Source organism: Lepidothrix coronata, unplaced genomic scaffold (assembly GCF_001604755.1).
Source record: "Lepidothrix coronata isolate B3197 unplaced genomic scaffold, Lepidothrix_coronata-1.0 Scaffold113, whole genome shotgun sequence".
NCBI lineage: Eukaryota > Metazoa > Chordata > Aves > Passeriformes > Pipridae > Lepidothrix > Lepidothrix coronata.
The window spans coordinates 2,633,926-2,659,131 of record NW_016690293.1 but is presented as its reverse complement, the minus strand read 5'-3'; the positions used below and the strand labels follow the sequence as shown (position 1 = coordinate 2,659,131).

The window sequence follows — 25,206 nt, the reverse complement described above, 5'->3', positions numbered from 1 at the left end:
AAAAAACATGCAGATAATCTTGTTGACAGCACTAAAAACAAGGTAAGTATTCTTCCTGCTTTCTTGTCATAAAAAAGTTCTTGGCTCTGCCTAGTGACTTGTGTAAGAATACATTATTTATTTTAGCAAAATTAAATACCTAAGAATTTGTTCCAGTTCATCTACTTCATCATGAAGAGTGTTAGTTTTATCTGTTTCAGGCCTGCAAAGATATTACACAATTAAATACATATATACAAAAGTAATTCTTATAATCTCTTAATGTATTTCATATTACACTGATATAAAGATAAGCAGTTTGAAAAATTCCTTGATTAAAATGAAATATATGTTTACTTGAAAATATTAAAATTGTTGGTTTCTTGCTGGGAAGACAGTTAAAATTGAGAGGGTCCCTCAGTTTCCCAAGAACAGAGCTTCTTCCTTAGACTATTCTCAGGCTCTCTCCTCCATACATGCAAAAGATACTGGAATAATAGTTGACATCTCCTCCTCATGTTTCCACTTTCTTGAGAACTACCTGCCCTTCATATGGGTCTTCCATCTTCCCTCTCTCGTGGGGCCATATTGCTGCTTGCAAGCTAAGTGCAACATGCCACTAATTGTAACGAGACCAATACGACACTAACACTGGGCCTCAATTCATCAGACTATAAAAGTCTAAGGAGCTAACACAGAAGCCTTGCTCCGGGCTGCTACTTTAACTCATGTTTTTCTGCATTACCTGGTAGAGTACATACACATCACAAGCATACAGATACACATATGACAATCATGGCAACTCAGACAGGAGCAGAATATTCCAATAACATCAACTGCCCTTTAGTGACTTAACAACCATTTTTAAAGCATTAATTCACAAGTATATTTAATATTTCTAAAATATTTACAAATAACCAGCTGAAAATGTTTACCCATATCCTCTTTGTGGAAGACATTCCAAAATATCATAACAGAGAGAGAGCTGGTCATCTCGTTCACAGCTATAAATACATTCCAGTGCCGTAATCATAAGTTGGTCTTGATCAGGAATAATTTTTTGCTGACACTAACAAGAAAAGAAAGCACACTCATTTTTATTTTCCATTTCTAATTCAACAGTTTTCTTCTGAATATAAAAAGACGTGTACTCCAAGTAAGTAAATTGTCTCTAGATGCAATCAGAGTGCCCCTTGCTAAAAACCTGGTGAAGTCACAACCTGAAACATAACTTGGATAGTTTCCTGCAGTGCAGACACTCGAAAGAACAGTGGTGTGCCATTATACCCTTCTGGAATTTGAAAAGCGAAGAGGGCAGAGGGCAGAGGAAGGCAACTGCTGCAAACATTTGTCAGATTTGTTTAATATGCTCAACAGTATCAACACACAAAATAGCTGTGGTTTTGCTCCACTAGTTGATTTTTGTCCATATACTCAGAAAGTTCAATAGCATGCAAAAATGTGCTTATGTGCTCTGGAAGAATTATTTAAACCACAGAAGCAGCATGAAACACTCATATGGAAGGCAACTTCAACCCTTACTCACTGAACTTTTCCCTCAATCTTAATAATCCCCATTTTATTCTTCAGATTTCCTGTGGAAGGCGGGACGCAGGGGAATTAATTTGCAACTTAATCCTAGTAAAATTCCTCAGGAAAGAAATATTAGTGAGATCATTAAACTCTTTCATATTCACTTTTTAAAAGTGAATATGCCAGGAATTTACTTTGAACAGATTACCAGAAAATTACTTCAAAGAAGAATCCATACAATAACTTCTGTTCTACTAGGTCAAGATAATTTTTACACTAGTTTGACAATCTCATCAAGGACAGTTTAGCTGCATTATAATGTATGGTATAAAACCTTTCACTTAATGTGTTCTAAAACATAACAAATTCTGAGTCCAAGAGGAAGAGAAAGATCAGAAAGACGATCTGATTTAAATGAACTAGTCCTATTTATGAACTTATCTCTTCAGGACAAGAATTTCCAAACAAACCAGTAGAATCATCAGGGCTCTACACTTACAGCAGGTTTTGAATTTTGAAATATCTTCAGAGGTAGAGTCAAGTCTTCCTTTGCCAGTGTTACTAAATATTCTTTAAAAAGTGAATTTGCAAGTCCAGGGGACTGATTTTCACAGCGGTGGAGAAAAGGGATCATCCATTGATAAACATTCTTCACATATTTTTCATCGGAGGACTGGAAAACACAATGAATTACAGAGAGGGGAAAAAAAGGAACAAATTCAGCTTCATTATCCAAAATAAGCAAAAAAAAGCAAAAAACAAACAGAATCTATTTTGATCAATGTAATTGAAACAGTATCTTCACCTATCACAAACAAGAGCTGAAGCCTGACATTCACCACCGCTGCACAGATCACTGTACAATGAAGCACTGAAACAACCTTTCTGCTACTCAATGGCTTGGGGAAACTGAGCAGTACAGGGAATAAAGCCCATTCCATGAGGAAAGCCCAGCTGTTTTCCTCCTGCCATTTCAATATGAGTGAAAGATCGGCTTGCAAGCATGCCAGAGTAGCATGACTTTCAGCAAGAATGCAAGACAGGAAAACTAATTATGAGTGACTACATAAATCCTAGGAAAAAAATGAAAATCTTGAGTATTTTCCTCTAGAAATGCTTCAACTGAATTTCAGAGCCCTATTCAATCTCTAGCTATATTTTAAGCTTTCCAAGAGGTCTTTTTGTATTCTCAAATGCCACGGACAGGTTGACTAGAGAACTGAAAAACACACATCTGCTGCAGAGGCAAATATTAAGATTTCTTGACAATATTTAAAGACACCAACACACAGTAAAGGAATGGTAAAAGTGTTAAATTTTTGTTGAATTAAAGACAGAGGTTCATCAGGTAAATGTCAGCCACTAACAGTATCTTTATATATACAGGACTTATGGTAAACTGAGTTACAGGAAACCAAGGTATACTTATTAATTTATTTTGAAACTTACATTCTTCATTAACAGTCTCAGCTTCTCAATGTCTTTCATCTCTAGAAGTTCCTTTAAAGTCAAGGTTCGATCACCATCAGTCTCATAAACTACTGTCTCAAGAGTGATCAGATTGTCACAAAGCACCTGCAGACCAGGAATATTCCTCTCCATGCCAAGACGAACAAGGGACAGAGCACAGTCGACCTGAAAAAATAATAAAATAACCTCACTGCTGAACAATTTTCGTTTGCCAAAAACCAACGTCAATCTGTGCCCCATTTGTGTTTCTTTCCCTGTTGCTTAATAGGCAATTTTAAGTTCCTAGAAGCTTTTGTGGACTGTATATTCCCAAATGGCTTGCTCTTTTCAGCTTTATAAAGACCAAATAAAATACTTAATCTTAGACAATGATGTCATAAAAGGTTTTTGACCAAAATGCATCCCATGCACATAATTTAGAATATTATACCTTCTGGAGATCATAAACAGAGATACATCACCTCATGTCACTGTATGGAATATGAAGGATTGCTCTAAGACAATTAGGTAACTGATATGTAATGTGACTTTTCTAGCTGATCATGATTTAATAATTTTAATTGTTGCATTTTATGTCACAGGAGATAATTACACCCTTTTTCCCTGGTGACTGAAACTACCTTTATATGAAAGGTTCTGTTTGGATTTCAAAGAATGCAATATTGGCTGTATGTATTCAGCGAGACAGACGTAAGTGTGGAAGAGCAGAACGAAATTTAATTTCTACGTTCACAATTTAATTGATCCTTAGAAGTTGCTTTTATTTCCATACATACTGATAGGCTGTTAAGATCCCAGGCAACTATAATTGAAGAGCCTTGGAGGACTGAAAACTTGAAGAATGAAAGAACTCACCCATTAAAACTAACTCATAGTGATACTTCCAGTCAATCTCCTTTTCTTGCAGCTCAATTGTCTTAAGAAGCACTAAAATACTGCAGCACATCAGTGATGAGCTCTGCTCTTACTTGCAATGCTTATCTTTACCACGCAGAGTTTCACATACTTTTAACATACAAAGAAAATCAAGCAAAAGTAAGCTGCATGGTAGCCCTACAGACACACAATATAACTGCCAGGAATCAATCATGACAATACCACATATTGACATATGACAGTGACACATGACTGCCACATATCAATATACATGATAAAGTATCACGTGGCAGGTAATAAAATATGTTTCCCAACATCCTGTGCACAACTTCCCCCCCCTTAGCTGTAAACATGAAAATGTAATGGTAAACATTTTTCATGGATTACAAAAGAGCTACTGTCTGCTATGGTAAACCCTGTGAAAGGGAATCTACTGGATTCCTATTCATTCCTACGGATTAATTATTTGGCTAAGTAAACTTTAGAGCAAGCATAAGTACACTGTAAAAAAAAAATACTTCAAAAGCCATAATGAAGATTGAGACACAGTGTATATTACTGAGGGAAAAGTGTCCCATTACTATGCATTAAGAATATTAAGGATTTTGTTGAAGAAGGTTGATCAGCCACCATCATTTCCTCACTGCTATTCTCACCTGCATTGCATATTTTTCAATTTCCTGTGCTCTGCTCAAATACCAATCAGTAACGAGATCCACTGAAAGGTCAGTAGTCCTGTACTTCAGTAATTCAGGTTGCATTTCATACAGAAACTCGCCTTCATCTTGCAAAATTGGTTCAATAATTATCCTTTAAAAAGAAAAAAAGGAAGTATATGTTTAAGTATATATTTGCTTGCATTTTTGTTCCCACATCAGTCTTTTTTCTAAAACTTCCGAAGGAAAATTATCAATCAACCTACCGCTACACAATAATTTGATGAGACTCAAATGCCAATCACACTGAGTGTTAGTTTTGTCAGAAAAGCAACTGGTAAGAGATTTCAAACAGCAGATAGATCATGAAGGAAAGAATCCTCTCTACTGAAGACACAGGTATGCCCACCTCTGCTTTCCATCTGTTCCTCACACAGTGAAAGGCAGTTCTGTGATCCATTAATGCTGCTATGATAATGTTATGGCTGACATGTAATGGGGTGGAAGGAAAAACAGATAAATAAATCAGGATCTCCAACAGTAACCTTCCACTGCTCACATGCACTTGCCAAAGTTACTCATTACAGAGGCACACTGCAGGTAACGCTGGAACATGAAACAGTGCTCACTCAGACTCACTACGAAGGCTGAAAACACAAGTCAGTGAGTACAAAAAATAAGAAACCAGTCTTACTGGGTATTTCCCACACTTTAAGAATTAGTAAGTAAATTATTTCTCTGAAATGTACATAAATATGGAGAAATATTTTTGCTTTTTATATACTTACCTGCATTCTGCTTTTTCACACCAGTCTTCTTCACGATGCTTCTGCTCATTCCAAGGAAGAATTTTCAATATCCCTTTCCTGTAACTGGTATAAAAGAAAAGGGAAGCTTTACCAGATTTCATTTATTTTTAATTTTTTATGGCATTCAATTAATAGAATACACAGCATACACAAGTATTTCAGTGAATTCATAAGCGTGTCATTCATTCACAGTATCAATTCTTTAAGATTTATTACTTCTTAATGCAGCTTTACAAGTGTGATTTGCCTCTATATTATCTGTACAAACACATATTCTACCTATACCATTAAAGATCCAATAAAAAACATTAATAAATTGATTTTCTTACTTACTGTACCTTAAAAAAAAGGAAAAGAAAACCACTACACACTTTCAGAATTTTTACTACTTCACACTAAGTATTCCGACTTCATATGCTGTCACAGAAGACTGAAATCAATAAAAACCTACAAACTTCACATCTTGAAAAGAAACCACGACTATTGTTCAAATTTTAGCACAAATCCTTGTACTGAAGCAAAAGAAGATATACCCTGCTGTACTGATCTTCTCAATTAAGTTTAATGTGGTTTTCTGACTACAACCTTCCACAGAGAAACATCCTCTAAATATTGAGGTTGATGAAGAAAAAAAAAAATCTGCTTAGAACAGCATGGGCTATTTATCTGAATGATTAGTTATGGCTTGCTACTGTAGGCTAACTGTTTAAACAGTATAAAACACGAAAAAAACACATCAAGCAATGAAGAACATAAACTAAAGGGAAAGAAAAGAACCTTATAGGTTCTGGCACTTGTAGAAATAAGAAACAAACCATTTACAAAGTAGAGACATTAGAGTTGCAGCATACTGGAGCAATAAGCTGTTTTAAGTTTCACACATTTTCTTCTGACCTTGATAATAAACAGCAACAGCAATACTATGTGGACAATGTCTATCTATAAATTAAAAACTGACACAATCTTCTCATCCCTTGAAGAGCAGCACTGTAACTCAGTAGCTTCCAAAGAAACACAATTCCAACCAACAAATCAATTTCACAATACAGCAAGAGTCAAAACAGCAACTAAAAATCAGTGACTCCATCTCATTTAGCAACAGCCATTAAACTCACTGAGCAAAGTAAGACATGCCCACACTAACTGCCCTGCCCAGTACACACAGACATCTCATCCAGAAGGTCGGTCGCTCTTTCTTTCCCTCCTCTATGCATTAACAAATAACACCCCGGGTTTTATCACAGTAATTCCGACCCCTCCCAAATGATACATGCAGCAGAAAGCCAGCAGTAAACTGGCAGATTTGCAGGTTATAAAAGTCAAACAAAAGGAAGGGAGAAGATGGAAAACTGCTTATTCCTGTAGCAACACCTGCATTCAACTCCAGTTCAGCTGGACAAAACACTCTACAGTTCTCTTAATAATTAGGCACCATGTAATAACATCACTGAAAAATAATTAATAAAGAAAACTCCAAATTAACATTTATGGCATATGTACCAGGAATAGTCACTTTCCTCAAGTGACTTTATTCCTGGTACATATGCCATAAATTTATTGAAAGATTCATCTTAATTTTGAAAGATTCATCATCCGCCCATGAATTTGGGGGATTAGGGAGGCTGTTAGTTGTTTAAATCTTAAATAACACAATTTACCAATAATTTTAAATATTAATATTTAAAACTGAGTTCATAAACTAAATTAATATGGCCTTATTTCAAATGTCATACATGAGGATGTTACTAGGGAAAGTTCAGTGTGTAGTGAAAGAGTTCTCTTTATCAGTTGAAATGTCAAATACCAAAAAAGCCAAAGTGTCATTAATGCTGTCTTCCAAAATATAAAATCAAGACAGTACAAGCAGCACTTTATGACTCTCTATCAATAATGCTCTCTCTCCTTTTCTGTGTTCTATTTCACAGAAAAGAAAGCAGGACAAAATTTGCCAATGACAATTTCTTTTCTTAGTAAATTTTTCCCATTCATTTCCCAACAGGCTTAAGAAGACATTTCAAGGGGTGGATTGGTTCGTTGGTTGTTTAGGCGGGGGCAGGTCTGTGGAAAGACTGGGGGTAAAACTCAAGAAAAGTAGAAAGTTATAGACGTAGTTATAACAGTACAGAAATTATAGGGGGAAATGCATTTGCTACTCCCTGGATGTGGTCAGCATGCCCAATTTCCCGTACACAATAAATGCTAAGGGAACTAAGCGGAGGGTGGAGTGGAGGAAAAACTGTGGCCAGACTCTGTTTAAATCCTTGCAGAGGAAGGAACTCAGCGGTCCTTGTTTGCTGATAAGCCACATCACAGCTGAAAACCAAGGGAGATAAAGGAAGATGTCTTGCTTTTGAATCACTTTCTTTGGACTGATGCATATCCCCATCCTAAGGTTATCTCAGATTCTACACTGTTACCCGACGCCAAGGTACCTCCATCCCTCACCAAGTAAAATGTAGGATTGCAGTCACTCAAGATCAACTTCATAAAGAAATAGTGTAAAAGTTAAGAATGGGGAGAAGTTAGGGCTGAACCTGTCTTCTCCCCCATAGGGACACTTACTGGGCAAGAACCATACTCTACATGCACTGAATGAATACCTCAAGCTAACTTTTGTTAGGGAGGACAGCTTGCCCGTATTGCTTTGAATATGTTTTAGCAGTCAGATACTATCACCAGCAATCCTCAAACCTTAACCTGCCCCAATTTTATTAATAAAGAGTGTTATTCCATGAACTGTTAGTGTGAGTCCTTCAAGGATGATGGCAGCTGCTGACAGTGGGTAACATACTTGAATAAAGGTGTGGAGCCCCAGGAGGGGTCTTTCCCTTTGGCCTGTGACCCTGAGCGTGTCAGTAAAACTGCCCTCTGATCTGCAGAACTACTCAGTGAAGAGTCCCTATATGGGACACTGACAGACTGGTCAGGCACAAGGGTCTTGGACAGATTAATCAAACACAAAGGGTTTGAGGAAATCTCCCCTTTTCATGTAACTTTGGTTGGTTGGGGGTTTTTATTGTTTGGTTTTGTTGTTCTTTTCAGAGGGGCTGGGTGTTTTTTTAAATATTAACACACTTTCTAAATGGGGAAAACAAAAGAGAAAAGAGTTTTTATACAGTAAAGGACAGACAAAGGTTTCGTTTCAGAAGCTGCTCCAAATGTCTGCAAAATTGTAGCAGAATTACTATGAAAAATAACACAAGAAGAGGAGATTTTCAGGTAACAACTCTAATTTCACATTACAGATAGCTTTTTATCCCAACATTAGCTCACATACTAATGCCTTAACTATTATTCTGTCTCCAAGATTAGTAATGTACTTTGTTGAAATTATTTGAAGTAATCAAGTCCTACAGGTCCATACTGTGTCTGAGACTATTTTTTTAGGAGTAAAACAATAAAATAACAATTTTTTTTTTATAAACAACAGCTCCACTAAGAATATCCTGAATAGTACTGGGGAACCTGTAAAACAAATTCAGTCCCTCTCTATCAGTCCTTCTCACTCACGTCTTATTAAGACAATATATTGGTTGAGTCTCCATCCCTGGGGGGTAATAAAACACATGTAGATGTGGCACTTAGGGACCTGGTTTAGAGGTGAATTTGGCTGTGTTAGGTTTAAATTTGGACTTGATCTTCAGGGTCTTTTCCAACATAAATGATCCCATTATTCTATTAAAGAGAAAACAAACTGTGCTCCTACTCCTCTCTTCCAAAATATGGCTTTTGCAAGTGTCTCTGACACACTGAACTAACTGACAGTAGTGCAACAGGGGAGACACATGACAAGTAAATACCAATCACCTACCCAGCCTGTATGCCCAACTGTTTCCAGAAAATGATCTGCATTTCCCTAAAAGTAGGTACTTTCTTTCCTATCCCTATAAACATAAAAAACATCTGGGTTTGCCTTTAAATTCCAACTGCTTTAAATATTTTTTTAAAAATACTTTACACTTTAGAATCCTTACCAAATAAGAGAAGTCATGAATTACATAAAGACCCCATTAAAAATATCTTCTCTAACGTCCCAGCCTTATAATAACTCAAATTGCAAGTTTACCACTTAAAAAAATAATTTTTGTTTAATTGAATAATTTAAGTTCCCAGGCTTTGCTCTCTGTGAAAGCTGTTTTGCTTCCCCTTTTCCCTGCACTTCCAAAATCCACCAAGTGATGAAGCAATGTGTAACTCTGCCTCTTTCTATCTTACTCGACATGGTACAATTGAAAAAAAAGCTGAAAAGTACAGAGACAAGCAATGTGAATGACAAACAGCAAGAAGTGTATAACATCCCTTCCATAAAAACCAGAACAGACTGAAAAATCCTAAAAGAAAGAAACAATAGACCAAGACTGATATCAAGTTGACAAGGCATACTATTTTATGATTTCACTTAAATAGGAAATAGCATTTCACTGTTCTTACTTCTATAACAGTGTAAGCTGATGAGACATGGCCTCGTTCACAATAAACAGAAGATCTGTTTTACACAATATGCAGCTCAGCTGTTAACTACTTGCTGCATGGCATAAAAGACAAACCACCATGTCCTTTGGCTCAAAAATAGAATGAATTCCTGGAATAAAAAGTGTCACGGAAGTTTCCTATGTCTAGAAAATATCTAACATGGGATATTTGAGCCATATATTATAGATGTAGTGTTATTTCTCACTCGAGAAACTTCAGGTAAATGTTGCAATGTGTTTACCTGCATCATTTTTTTTTCACTGACAACTGTCGTTGGCCATTTGCCTTCCGGCCAAATCTACTAAGACCAATCTCATGCTTCAGCACAAGGTTTTGCAGGAATGAAACCTACAGTCATCCAGGCAAATCAAACCCAAAAGTGCTAAAAGCATACTTCAAACGGTTTTCATAAAAGCTTTTTTAACAGACCTGACTGCAAAATACTAAAGAGGAAAAGATTTTTCATTTCATGGCAAAGAATCGTTATGCAGTGCAATCTTGACTGCAAAATGTCTGTGTATCTTTTTTCCCTTCTCACAGCAGAAAAAGTTAAGAGTCAAAATATTTTAAGTCAGGTGTATAGATAAGCCACAGAAAATACTTTTTAAAGTATTTTCTGCTCTGGCTCCATTTGCCATTTTGAAAGTATTTGGGTTCACCACTGGAATAAGTTCAGAGAGGAATTTTATATTTTTAAACTCTCACCAAGAGTCAAGGTGCACTCAGAAACCGCCTCCTCTAAATGCTTAAAGAAAACACCACACAAAATAAAAAAAAAAAGCCTACAAAATTTTTCATCCTAGTAGAAACCAGCAATTATGGAAAGACAGTCTAAACAGGCAAGTTTCTTACTGAGCTAAGATCATATATACAAAAAACCCCAGCACAACCCACAGCACTCAGAGCTGACTCCTAATTCCATTCACCTTCTCAACAACACTAAAGAAATATATAACTCTCTCCTTCCCCCCACAACTGCATCCAATTGTCCTTACTTTCTCTCCTCATTCTAAAATGTTAAGAAAAACTCTTTGTATTTGAAATCAAATACAAGGACTGGAATAAACCAGTCTCAACACAAGCAAGGATGACAGATCCCTGTACCCAAGTCCTTTATAAAAGCAAAGATTAAAGCACTGTATTTATCTCAACATTTATCACAGGTTTGTTCTTAACTAATATTTCTGTTTCAGCACAGATTTTTTCTCTTCAAATTTCCATTATCAGTAATTTCAGTGACTCATGCAGAAACAGAGAGCAACAAAACTGGAAAAGTAGCTGTCAAAACGGAAGTAAGTCAGTTAAGAAGGATTTTGGGCATCAAAACTATTGCAGTCTGCAAACTCAAAAACATACATGCAGATAAGACAGAGAATAAAGACATACAGACATGAACACATATCTGAAAATAGGCAGACCTCCCATTTTTCTACCACGTTTTTGTTTACAACAACTGTACAGCAAATCCAGCTCAACAGGGGCAAATCAGAACCTCCTCTCATGCCCTGTGCACACGACATTGTTCTAACTGGGCTGAAATGCTGAATTCAGCATGCACAGATGGCTTGTCATATATGCAATGTACACCACTAATGCATCCAGAATTCATTCTGTCCTTATGCTACACAACCTTTTAGGTTTGTTTTAGTCACTGAAATCCCACAGAGGTCAGAGATATGTGCAGGTTAAGTCTGCATTACTATGCAGCCGGCACTCACTCAAGATTATAGACACGGGGGCAGATCATTGTAGTCACTGAAATAGGTGGCTTTCTTTTCCAACAGAAGGAAGCTCTCAGCTGTGCCATACCATAACTGCACACAAACATAAGGATGGCTTCGGGGCTTTTTTTTTTTTATTTTTTCCTGAGCCACTGCTACTCCCCCACCCTTTATCCTTTTCCCTTTTCTTTTCAACAGTAGAATAAACATGATTGGAGCCCAGTAAATTGACTGATTATGGAGGTTTTCAACTCTATTTCTTCAAAAAGAGCTGACTTTTCCTGTATTGCTCTTTTCACTCTATTGTTTACATTGGCTTAGCAATTCTTTCCATTCTTTTCTTTATCAAAAGAGGTCCATGCTATTATAGTTTCTGTATCTTACCAACTGCATTTATTGAAACCCGTAGATTATTTTTCTGTCCAAGGACAGGCTTTCAAAAGAGGAAGGTCTAATTCAGTTTTAAGGTCAGATTCCAATTCTCTCCATTACCAATAGCAACTGTGTGTTTTTTTTTTCTTCAAGCAGTTCTTACAACAGGCCTGTCTCCAAGACTGATCTAGTTGAAAATTATTTTTTTTCTTTTTAGATCTTTTCCCTTGTAAACTCGTGCACATTGAATGCACAAGGCAATTTGCCCCAATGTATTCATGAAGCAGTATCTTTTTGGTGAAAGGCATTGACATTTTTAAGAGTAGGGAACTTAGGAAGTAGATGAATCTTTTTCTTTTATTTTTTTTTTTAATCATGTCACATTGTCTGAAAAATTGTGTTATAAACAACTAATTCTGCATTTGAAAGTTGTTAAATAAATAAATAAAATAAATATCATTGTTTTAATTTCATTTAGTAACTCCTTTGTCCAAAGCCTGTATCTTCTCAGACAGCAATAAGGAAATCAATGCCACTTTCTGTTGCTCTGCAATTCTTATGGCTCTAAAAGAGTTTTGTTATGTCACAATTATTTCATAACTGAGGATGAAATATAAGAAACGCATCCCATATGTATCATCTTAAACAGCTCCAATATGTATTGCATTGTTCATATTGCATGAAAACATTCTTTTTTATCACTATAGTACCTGAACAGTGAATTAGTTAGTACAATTATAGAACTGATTACAATACTTCAATATACTATGTGATACAGAAGTGGTGGGCAAAGAGATAAGTGTTTCATTTTCCAGGTGTATCAACAGGATGTCGCAAATTCATCAAGATTGAAGCACAGCTGCTGCCTAAAACAGAGTGCCAAAAACATCACACATTTGAGGAAAACTGATCTGCATAAACCAGTGGAAAAGGTTTCCCACTGCTGCTTTTGGCTGCCACAGTTAACTACCCTTCAGAATTCCTGCTGTGCACACTGCGATGACAGGTCTTTTGAAGCAACTCTGCCACCAGAGGAGAAAGTTATAACTGATTTCACATAAATAAATCAAGCTATGTTTTAATGATGTGGTTAACCTTTAACAGAATTTGGGGAGAGGGAAACTTCGTTTTTTTTCTCCTAAACGACCTAGAACGATAACCTAAACATCAGAAAAGTCAACTAACATACACAACCACAGCTCAGAAGCTCATTATGGGTTTTTAACTTGTGTACAATTAAAACTGTGAAGCAGCAGCTTTCATAAAATCAAAATGGGCTATTTTAAAGACACAGCTGAACTCCAAGTAAGATCAAAGCTATCTGTCACCAGATCATGAAAATACTACTTCAGAACTGTACCTTTATAAAGCATAATAAACGTTCCTGGGAGAAATTTTGTTCTAAACCCTGTAAAAAGGCAACAAACAAATGAGACAATGGCAGCAGTACACTTTCATGAGAAGACTGGGCAAGGCAAGTCAAACTCCAGCTCATGACTGTGCAGGCAAAAGACACATATGGTAGATGAAGTCAGGACAAGTCAGGCATTAAGAAGCCAAAACTACACAGAAAATCCTGTTAATGTTCTGTGGATATACAGCCCAGGCATAATTCAGCTCACATGCTATAGGAAGGTATGTGAAAGTTGCTACTGGCCTTCTTGAAACCTTCTCCATGCTGAACACACTCAGCTCTCTCAGCTGAAAGACAGCTCAGCTCCAGCACAGCAGCTTCTGTGAAACTTCCCCCCTTCCTCCGTGACAGTTTGTGTTGCTCTCCACAGCTCCTTCATGGCTTCAAGTTCTCATTCTCCTCTTCAAAAACTCCCCAGGACTACCATCTATGTACTTTCACAGCTCACTGTCTGCAGCAGCCTCCTGGCTGCAGTGAGCTGTTCCTGCTGTTTTCCCAGATCCCGACATAAGCCATTTGCAGAAGAGTCTCTCTTCCTCCAAACCACTGCTTTAATTTTTTAAATGGACGAGAACCTTTCCTGCTCCTCCCATAAGTCAACCCAGACAGGAACACAAGTGTCATCAAAACTTAATCTTTCTCTCAAAAATTATTTTTTCTACTTCACAGTAGAAGGTAAGATCTAAGGGGCTTTTTTTTACCAAATACATCCTGAGAATAACATTAACTACACTGATCTCTCCACCTCTGAATTGTTTTTTCTTTTCCTTAGTGCAGAGAAAAATGATGTGCATATAAAACTTAAGCCTTCATTATTTTCACTGTAGCACTATACAAATGAATTGAAACAAACACAGAAAAAGAACTGACCATGGGATTAATTCTTTTAACATGAACACTTCTGAACTACACTAAAAACAAAAGCAGTGCTGCTTTAAAAGAAAAAAAAAATAATATAAAAAATGTGGACTATATATTAGTTCTGCAGACATTCAGTCATCAAACCTATTTACATGCACATATGAGGAAGAGAGAAGATGAAACTGCAAAAGTTTTATTGAAACTGCAGTGCCACAGGCAGTAACTAAAAACCTAGTTCAGGAGAAGATATCATTATGGAAAGGCAAAGCTAACTGCTTATGAACTCTTAGTAGTATTTATCCATTCATAGATGAAAGTCAACTGCATGGAAATTTCCAGGTTTTAAAAGCTTCACTAAGTTTTTAGGAGGTATTTCCATTCCCACTCCAGTTCATCAGGCAAATGGAGTTCATCCACAACTCCCCAGTAAAAATTCACTTAATGTCACAACTGAAAACCAGTATTTGAGAAAGTTAAGAAGTAAAAACACAGCAACATATAAAAAGTTACTATCTTAGGGGGAAGACTTTTACTATGGCATAATGTGCAATATAGCAGACTTATGGCTGTTGAGGGAACCATACATTTGAAGTTCCAGACTTCTGTAAGTTGAAAATGTGAGCAATAATGTTACAACACAGCAGTTAAATGTAGTAAAAAGGATAAGAAATTTAAAAGAAAAGGAAAAATACTCTGGTTATGTATTTACAATGCTGGTAAAACAGTATTTTCCTAGATCCCATTTAAAAACCTCAAGGCAATAGTCTTAACTATACATTAAGAACGCTGGCTATAGGTATTAAAATAAAGATTAAAAAGAGCTCCCATCCACTTTGACTACCTAAACTTCAACCACCTTCATTCTAGTTGTCTTAACAGACGTAGTCTGCGCATCTGATGGATCTTTAAGAACTGTGAATCCTAATGACTTAGAGACACCAGACTCAGGAGCCATCACTATAAAAGCAGATGAGAAATAACAGGAAAAGAAATAGGAAAACGTCACAATTCCAATTCTGAAAAAACATATTACTTAGTATCGTCTGTCTGTCACAATACCAACTTGAAGCCAGCAAGCATTTAGAGCCACCAGTGTGTCTTAGTGTTTCAGATTCCTGTTGCAACTTAAGCTTCACTACAGAGTCAGTAAGAAGAGGGATCAAACCTCTGTAAAAAGGACTACAGCCCAACACTTCAACCCTCAGCCATCTTACCTGTGACTTTCATTAACTGATGATTATTCTCCACCAACCATAAAGAAACTGGCACCCTACATCTAATTTTTGGTGTATGAGTCGGCATGATCAGCACTGCCCTCAGCTTTGTCATCTAAGCAGAACTCACACAGCCAAGGACTCTGCATTGGGCACTATCCTGGTATTAGAATTACCAAAAATAATGCATACCCTGATGAACCCTAAATGAAATGTCCTCCTAAATTTCTGCTCAATTTTAGGACACTTTAATTCCCCAGCACACCGTCTTAGCACTACAAAATCTGTAACCATCAGACAAAAAAAAAAATCACCTTCCACCTAATTTACCTATCCTGACAGAAAAAAATGGGCCCCTTATCCTGAGATCTCTATAATTACAAGCTGCATAAGCTAAAGAGAAAGTAAGTGGTAATGCTGCCAAAATTTTTTCTACTAATTATACACTGGGTTTTTTATTTTTGGAATGTTTTTCATTTGTTTAGAAATTTATTAACTGCAGTCAGTACTTACAACTTTTTAATGTTATGTGGGAATGAATAAGTTGTATCATAACCTTGTTGAATAAATTTATGGCAAATTATGTCTACATATTGTCTTCTAATACAAAGAAAACTACATAGCACACTCATATAAACCAGATTTCATAACAATAACGACATATCTACAAAATGTTAGTAATTCTATTCACTCTAATAATCCCCTTAAAAAACAAATGCTAGAACTAACAGGCCAGTAATGCACTTAAAATGACCAAGAACTCCAATTCTCTTTGATTCACATGGACTCATGGACTTCACACGAAACAATAACTGCCAGAAGCTGAAGCTCTCTCAACTGGTGGGGGAGGAGAGACCCATCCCATTCCAAAAAAACCTTTTTAAGGTAGTAAGAAAATTTTACTTTGTACAACATAAGTCTGTTTCATTAATATATTATTCTCATCAATAACTATTTTCATCAGTACATATGTAATTTTATTACATTAATAAAATAATGGTTATGGGAGTGAATTTAGCAATATTATGTGAGCAGTTCTGTAAGAGAAAGTTTTTGAAAGTGGTTAGATCACATATACAGTATATTTTTATATTTTTACAAGTATTTGGGATTTGTGTAGATAGGAGTTGATCTTATTCTCATTTTGTAGCTGTCCAAAGACAAACACTTCAGACACACAGTATTGTCTGTTCCGCAATCTTGAAAAAAAAAATGTGTGAACCTGCATATACTTGACTCCAGCACTGGAAAGTTCTGTCTGCTACAGGAAAAAGATTCAAACTATATACTTCCATTTTTCAACAGCAGACAAAACTAAGTTCTTAACCCATAACTTCATATCTTTACTACTAAATCACTAGTGAAATGTTTTATTTTAGCTGTCATTTTGCCTCTTGGTACATAAGTCAGTTTTGTAAACAAAGCATACAACAAAAACAAAATTTAAAAACAAGAACAAAAAACTTTTCGGAGAGAAGGGGAACCTATTTATGACCAACAAAATATCATAAACACATTTAAGAAGACCATTCTTCCCTATGTCTCACATTATAAATCTTATCAAAAGATAAAAAGTGGAATATATTTTACCAATTTCATAAACACTGCAGTAATTTCTCTTCATGGTCCTAACTGTTACCTTAAAGAAAAGGATAAAACAAGTGTTTTCATGCCTTAACTACACGTGTTCCTAATACTACCAACAGATAAAAAGGGAAGCATCAGATATCATGAAATAAAGACCACTCTTTCTTTTTAGAAAAGACAAAGCTGTTAAGTATTATAAGTTAGGAAAGAAGTCAGGGGAGTAACTTGATGAAATGAAAAACCCTATTCTACATAGAGAATTGACCAAATTGGACTGTTAAGACTTTGAAGTGAAAAACTTAACTATAATGTTGAAAGACTACCAAAAAAAAATCTTTGAGCTACTTCAAAAATTTTCCCTCTGAAGTAAGGCTTCAAAGTCGTATTATAAAATATTGAATAATGAAATTTGCCAACTCTTTATGAGCACTGAACAGTATGTTTCAAAACTAATTTCACAATTGAAGTGTCTGAAAGAAACACTCTAGAAGCAAAAAATTCTTCTAATTAATATACAGAACGTAATTATGATGTTCAAGGAAGACTCTCTTATGAAAATGTATATAAAATTTACAGTAAACTAACATTTTATGCTGAAATGAAACAGTAGGAAAAACTGGATTTAAACCTTTTCATAATTCTACCTTAAAAAATTGAGTAAGAGTCAGTATCAAGAAAATTAATTATTCTGAAGTTACTGACTGCTCAAGTGTTAAATTATTTCTCAAAACAAATCCAGAAAAACATTATTTGTTTTCAGGGAGCTAAACACTTATATTATTAATTTCCTAACACCTTCTGTTATTACAAACCAATTAAAGTCCTGTATTACATATGTGAAAATCTATGCAGTTTCAGGTCAGAAAAGTCCGTGTTCCTGTTTACATATGTAATGGAGAGAACCTTTAAAATCCCTACCTTCCTGTTAATAATCAGAAGAGATCAAAAAGATTCCACAAATGGCACAAAGTAAAGCAGAAAATGAAGACTGGTCAAGCCCATATACACAAAGCTGCTCCCCTTGATTTCAGGTAATAACCAATAGCCAAGCGCCATATATGGAAACTAATTTACATTTTAACCTAAAAATTGTCTTTCTTTTAGTTAATATTGGTTGATGCATCCTTACCGAGCTTCAGGTAACAACACAGCATATTCATGTGGTGAAGTAGTCTCTGGAAAATTGGAGAGAATTGCCTGTCTGTGTGGAAGTAAAGCTGATCCATGGAAAGTGAACAAGATTTCCAGGGCTCTGACATTGCTTTCCTAAAGAACAAAACAGTAACTTGCCTAAGATTGATTTAGACTAAAAATGAGCAAGAAATGTAAACTTAGGTCATACAACAAAGATTTAATTTTTAAATTTTCTTTAACAACAAAGAAAGTAAGCTCAGGATCACAGCATTCATTTATTTAAAGTCACCTCCACCTCTTTAATTACCACCACTGAAATTTAGCTAAGTTCAAAGGAAGGGGGGAAAATACTTAAGTGCAAACAGCAATACCAAAATAACATTATATTCTAGCAAAATAAATATATTAATAATTAATAGAACTATACTAATAATATAACAACCAATAAATAGCATAATATAATAAAATATATTAATAATATTAATACCCGAGCATAAGTTCTTGCTGAAAGTACAATATTCTGATTTCTGAACTTCTTGAAGAATTCTCCATCATAATGCTGCTCAGCTGCATGAGGCCCTCCAAGGATTTCCTAAAAAAAAAAAAAAAAGGAGCAAGACCGCTTTTTATGCACAATTTACAAAAGCATCAAAAAGACTACACATTTCTTTATCTTAGGATGAGTAAGTATGAGACATATGCTGAAAAGCATGCTGTTTTTTGTTTTAGTATGAAAAAAACAGATGTATTTTTGCTTGATAAGCTAAGACAACTCTGCCTTATTTTAATTAGAGCTTAGACAGTATTAGTTGCAAAGAGATGTAGTAAAAGTCCTATGTGAGGGTGTGCAGTGCAAACTGCAAAGTTAAAATATAAAAACTTAGCAAAATACTGTTTGACAATCCAAAAACTTTCATTTTGGTAAGCTCATGGAAGAAAAAGATTTGTTAGAGAATCTGAATAAAATACGCCAATTCAACTGAGTAGGAAATCATAGTAATCCTGCATGAACTCCACATCCCATGTTGTTGCATGACCGAATTCCCTGCAGACACAGGATGTTCAAAGTGGGCTTCTTCCCAACTACACCTCTCAAGACTAGAAGCCAGCCATTTGAAACAGTAAAGCAGGAGAAACAGTAGCTTGAACAGAAAATGTCTTACTTTTCTCCAGTGACAAACTATAGCATTGCAAGACTACAAACATTAATACTGCAATATGTAACAAAAAAGATACGGTGATGTGATGAAAAAGTTATAGGAATACCCACAGATTGAGAACTCGAGAGAACTCACCTCATAGGTTTCAAGGCGATCGAGGTAAGTTAACAGCTTGAGTCTGCTACGGCAGAGTTCCTTCTGCTCCAGTGTTAGCCTGTGTTCAAAACAGGAATTTTCATGTTTGCAATTAATATTGTACATCACGTGCACATGAAGACCCAGGTTACACATTTTAATTACTTTGTGCACTAGAATATATCAAGAAATTAAGTAAACCAAGAACTTTGACACAATATAATGCCCATTAAAATTTAAACCACTTTCCTATTAGGAAGAACATGCATGAGAGTAATTACGTTCTTGCAACTGTGCAGTTATTATAAACCTGTAACTGAATAAAACATAGCCTAACATTTCATTTACTTTGAGAAGTTTACTGATAATAGCAGTTCTTGACGCTTCTTGGCCTCTTTTTCCTTTCTAGTATCCATTTCTTCATCTGGTGACAAAAAGTCTTCATAGGGAACTTCAATGTCCACCTCCCCCGGTAAGATAAACCTGGAAGACAAAACCAACAATCCAACCGGTGATGATGATGAAAAGAAAAAAAAACAACAAAAATATATGATGAACTAATTTTGGAGAGACATACTAACATAGCTTTACATTTATGACTAGACTAAAAATCTACACTTTTAAAGAAAAAAAGTTTTGGTGTTGTAAACAAGCAGGCACTCATCACAAGCCAACAAAAGGCATCACCTCTTGTTTCCACCCTCTCCCTAAACCAAACGAAAACCAAACTTGATAAAAGTTTATAAATTCCACAGGTAGCAGTGGGATTGGCAGCAGATCTACAGCAAAAAATGGTAATAGATGACTTCATAAAGAAAGAACAGCCTCCTCTATTTCTACCACGAAGAACAAAATATTGTGGAGAATTGTCTCCACTGTCTTGCTTCTGCTTGATCATTACAGATCATTACAACAATTAAGACATACAACAAAAAGCATTGATAGGGCTAGTTGCAGCTTCCACAAGTAGCAAGAGAAACAGATTCTCATAGAAAAACAGTGATATCATTAAGTTCTCTAGGATGAAGAAGTTATAGGACAACCAGAGAAGAGAGAAAATACAGTACAAAATAAATAGCCATTTCCCTTTTTATATTTTACATACACACATTCACATTTAACATTACATTTTATGTACATACAAAGATAAAGTAAGAATAGGTACCTTGTGGACATCTTTAGAATAGCCTGATTCAAAGCATTACCTTTCTTTATGTCCTGCAAAAGCTTCTTAGCATTTTCACTAGTGGTTGATTAAAAAAATTTAGCAAATTACTAGAAATTACTTTATACATCATTCTTTAAAATGAAAAAATTAAAAAAAAAACTCTTCTCAAACCTGCCACCATCTTCTCCTTTCCCTATGGCCACAAGAGCCTCCAAGTCTGTGCCTTTCAAGCCATACTGAAGAAGTTTCTTAGCAGCATCTACATTCTCTGGAACTCTTTCCAAGCACTCATGAAGAACCCATGCACGTTTCTTAATTTTGCTCTATCCAAGAACAAGAATAAAGACATAATGTTATATAGTTCACTTCAAAGCAACAAAACCAGAGATGTTAAAGTCTTCTGATCTATTTCTTCCACTTAAGAAAATGTAAAGTTCATCTGATGACTGACAATGTAAGCCAACAAGAGAGATGAGAACACAAAAAACATAATTCCCTCAGAGTGCATGTGACAGGAAAAGGGCACAGACATACCAAATTATTTAGCAGAACTTTCAGAACAACTGAAACAGAAGTTATTATTTGTACTTCCTAATTAACATCACGCCTGCTTACAATAAATAAAATGTGATGGTTTGGAGGTAAAATGCAGTTTTTATAAACCATGTGTATTCCATTCCACAATAGCACGAGATATTTTCAATATCATGCCAATAGAATTCTATGAGAGAAAAGACACCAACCTTACAAAATACATTGCCCTTATCTAATGATCTCCAGTAGACATTACAGACCACACAAAAAATGACTACTTGTAAAAATCTTATTTTGACATTCAATTAATATCTGACTTGAAAAAACAAAAATGAGATTATATATCTCTTGTTCTCTTGGAATTCTTTTTCCTATAGCACCATTAGGTTGTGCGACTTTGACACCACTTGTCTGCTGAGTTAGAAGTCTTCCTTCCAAGACAAAAAATCCCCATGTTGGATTCTATTGAAAAGCTCCAGTTACAGGTAGCAGAGTTCACTGTAAATTTAATTAATCAGACTTTGCTATATAGCTACTGATACCAACTTCACCTTCCCAAATCATTCTCTAAAATATTTAGAAGTTATTTAAACGCTTTATATTTCCAATTATTATTTGTCATTTGCCAGGCAGCAATCTACTGTTGCATGTGGGGGAAGAGATCACACTAGAGAAAGCATACTGCTATGAACGGAAGTTAGAAGATATTCCAAAAGACAGACTTTCAAGATTTCCAGATCAGGCCTTCAGTTAAATTAAAAAGATTGCTCTCTTTCACATGATATGAGGTGGAATTTGCAGGACAGTTCTCCAAACTGCCACCAATTTACACTACTTAAATTAGAACACAATTGAGAATTCAATTGCTGTGAAGATAACACAGTCACTCCCATAAGAAAGCCTAGAAGTCATAAACAACAAACCCACCAAGTAGTCTTGAATGGAAGCAACATTAACAGCCGACTTCCTCCACTGTCTTTGGTACACAAGATCAGAATCAAGGCCATATGTTTGAGCTAAAGACAAAGCCTCCCCATATTCTTCATTATCGATCTAAAAAGCAAACACATGAAAATGAAAGTCATCTGATTTCCATATTAAACAATCAGTTAATTCCCTATGTTGAAACAAGCAGAGGGATAATTACTGTGGGCATGCTTAAGCAGGTAGGAAATAGACTGGTACAGGATACAGATAAGTAAGACTCAAATCTGATGGACACTGCTAGAAAATCAGAGATTTTCCCTCAAAAAGAAGGACGAAGTTATTTGGGTATCAGTATGACATCAGCACTCCCTGGAAACTTTAACAACTGTAGAGTGGGCTGGTTTACCATGAGAACAACTGAAATGGTCTTGACAAAGCAGTCTCTACAACAACCATAAGAATGAACAAGTATCTCTTCAGTAAGCGTGAGTCACAGCCCTAACTTGTATGTATGCCTAAAAAAAAATGCAAAACATTCACATCAGAGTGAAAGTTAACCCGATCCCGGGCCAGTAACAAGCTAAACTGATTTCATTCAATACATTTGCCAGGTTTTTCACTATTTGTAAACACTGACAGGAGTACAGTTCCAAGTCTGGCCAAGTCAATAATGCATAGTGTCTCTCAGTGACTTCCAAACATCATCTAATTTCAATTATTATAATGCTAGTTTTAAGCAATGATCCCTTTGATTAGGTGACACAGTACACTGTCAATTAAGAGACTCTTAGAAATAGTCTGTTAACATAGCAGGAAATAAAAGAAAAGTAAAAAGGTCTTTCTAAATAAAGCTGATTAAGAGAGATAGGACCTTTCCTGCTATACTTACTTTCCTCTGGTACAGTTCCTCTGGAGTCGTGGATCTCAAACTGACAAGACGGAAATTTTTTGTAATAGTACGTGGTCGTTTACGTGGAGGAGCAAATCGTTCCATTTCTGTCACGAAGTACAGGCCTTGCTTCAGGTAGCTGAAGTATCTGTCCTTAGCAGAAGTTTCATCATCTGAGTCAGAGTCATCTTCTCCCTCATCTTCATCACCAGGCCTGCTCTCCAAGCGTAATCTTTTTGGAACAAGTTTTATCTCACACTGCACAGAAAATATGAACGAGAAGCATTCACCTAGTACACCTGAACTAGTTTGGTGAGGACTGAATACATCTCCACTTCCAACACTCCAAATGTCACAATCAACATCCTCCTTCCCCTTCTCCTTTACACCCTTTATATATCAGTTTGCTTAACATGCTCCACAAACCTTGACTGCATCTGGCTCCTGGATCTGAGGCTCCATCCCTTACCTACCGAAGTAGCAAAGCCTTTATAATAACCTGCTATTACCCTAAATGTCCTGCACCACCCCAGAGAGGACAGAACTATGGAGACATCTTTGTACACTGTTCTATAGCTTAATGCAGCACTCAGGAGTGTTTTCAACTTCCAGCCATTTAAAGCAAGGTCTTCTGTTCCATGTAATCTCAGACTACATATTTGGGCTGCAATATGCTAGTCACTGGCAGTATATTATCTCCAGAATAATACACCTTTCCAAAAACATACACACGAGCTTTGGTATGTACTGAGATATTCTGATTCCAATATTATTTTAAATCTTTCTTTAATATGTTTAATATCTATTTCAGTGTAAGCTTTAGGAAAGAGTAATTTTCTTAGTTTCAAAGAAAATTTATTATTAACTTTACAATATTCTACTCCTTCCTGGAATCCTACTAAAGATAAACAAAAAAAGTATCGTTTAATGGCTCCGTCTTAATTTCTCTTAAATATACTCCCTCTGTAAGAGGCATGTCTTTCAAAATGGAAGAGGAATGTTTGCAGTGTTCTTCAAGTGCACTAACAAAGCAGCGAAAACTGTCAACACAAACTGCCTCCTGCTGCAAGATTTCTCTCATTGCAACTCAATCTTCTAAGATTTTTGCCTCTATTCTCCAGAAGTTATTTGACAATCAAGTTTTTATTACAACAGTTAAGTTGCAGCAAGTTCAGAATTTCCCTACAATGCCCATCTAGAGATAAGGAAAAAGAACCACTTGTTTTATTACTAATAACAACTTCTTTTTATAACCACAGCCACTCTTAGAACTACATACAAAAAAACAAACTATTGTACTGCATTCCAAAAAGGTATCTTCTTGTGCACATTCCTCACCTCCAGACTGAGAAATCCTCCATCATGAGCTGAAGTGACCTGAGGAGAACTCTCAAACCATTCACATGACTTTCCCAGTAAGTTTCTTAATGTCTTGACTGATGACACAGTCAATGCACCAGAGCATCGAGCCAAGATGACAGAATTATCTGCCCACCAATTTACATCTATCAATGGGTAATAGGATTCTTTATCTAAAACAAATAAGAATGCACCATAGAAAGAAAGATCACTTTAAACTCTAGATAAGAACAGAAAAGACTTTCATTACTAAGAGATATGGCCTAATTTAACAGACATTTACTATTATATGTACAACCTTGATTCACTAAGTTTGTATTTTATATCAACTACATTTTACTAAATCAGTTCTGTATTAAATAAAGCTGCTGAGAAGAAAAAAAAATCACTTAAAGATGTAATATATATAATTTATTTAGAAAAAGAATTCACAGTAATCTGATTTACTTGTACAAAATATGACAAATTTTAGATATTTGATAAAGACCTACTTCAATACCTATCAGGCCATCCTTGACCTGTCAACAAACCTAATACTAATGAAAATCAGAAAAGGCTACATTGCTTTTGAGGACAAGTGACAACTATGAACAAGGCTCCTAAAACAGCCTACAAGATGAAGTTGTTAGGAAGATTAAACTAACAAACCAAATAAACAAAAAAGTCTAGAAGATGGAAACTGTGGCATCTGCAAAACTGTCTTAATTGTGGTAACTGGATGTTGGGACAAAACATTCATCAGAGAGTTGGCTCAATTTGTTCACTACATGTCACTTCCCACTTCTCAGATGAAAACGATATTTCCCCAAACAGCACTGAGAAACAGGTCAGCTTCCCACTTTTCTACTTGTGCTTAGTCAGCAGCCTACCCAAGAAGGTCAGATGAATTAACCCAAAGACAGAATCACCAAGAAAAATAGTACAAAGAAACAGGG

The 25,206-nt window shown here is 35.8% G+C and overlaps 1 protein-coding gene across 1 annotated transcript in view; it reads right to left on the bottom strand.

Moving 5' to 3' along the window:
• Positions 1–25,206, bottom strand: part of NBAS (neuroblastoma amplified sequence) — a 165,869-nt gene that overhangs the window by 117,452 nt on the left and 23,211 nt on the right. Inside the window, exons 14-27 of the mRNA XM_017824811.1 lie at positions 24,251–24,444; positions 22,913–23,170; positions 22,024–22,149; positions 20,734–20,885; positions 19,743–19,877; positions 19,395–19,473; positions 18,587–18,691; positions 18,095–18,231; positions 5,303–5,386; positions 4,515–4,668; positions 2,962–3,147; positions 2,012–2,185; positions 915–1,048; positions 140–202 (exon numbers count right to left, since the gene is read on the bottom strand). Of these exons, the coding sequence (XP_017680300.1) occupies positions 140–202; positions 915–1,048; positions 2,012–2,185; positions 2,962–3,147; positions 4,515–4,668; positions 5,303–5,386; positions 18,095–18,231; positions 18,587–18,691; positions 19,395–19,473; positions 19,743–19,877; positions 20,734–20,885; positions 22,024–22,149; positions 22,913–23,170; positions 24,251–24,444 (1,981 nt within the window). The remainder of the gene's footprint in view (positions 1–139; positions 203–914; positions 1,049–2,011; positions 2,186–2,961; positions 3,148–4,514; positions 4,669–5,302; positions 5,387–18,094; positions 18,232–18,586; positions 18,692–19,394; positions 19,474–19,742; positions 19,878–20,733; positions 20,886–22,023; positions 22,150–22,912; positions 23,171–24,250; positions 24,445–25,206) is intronic.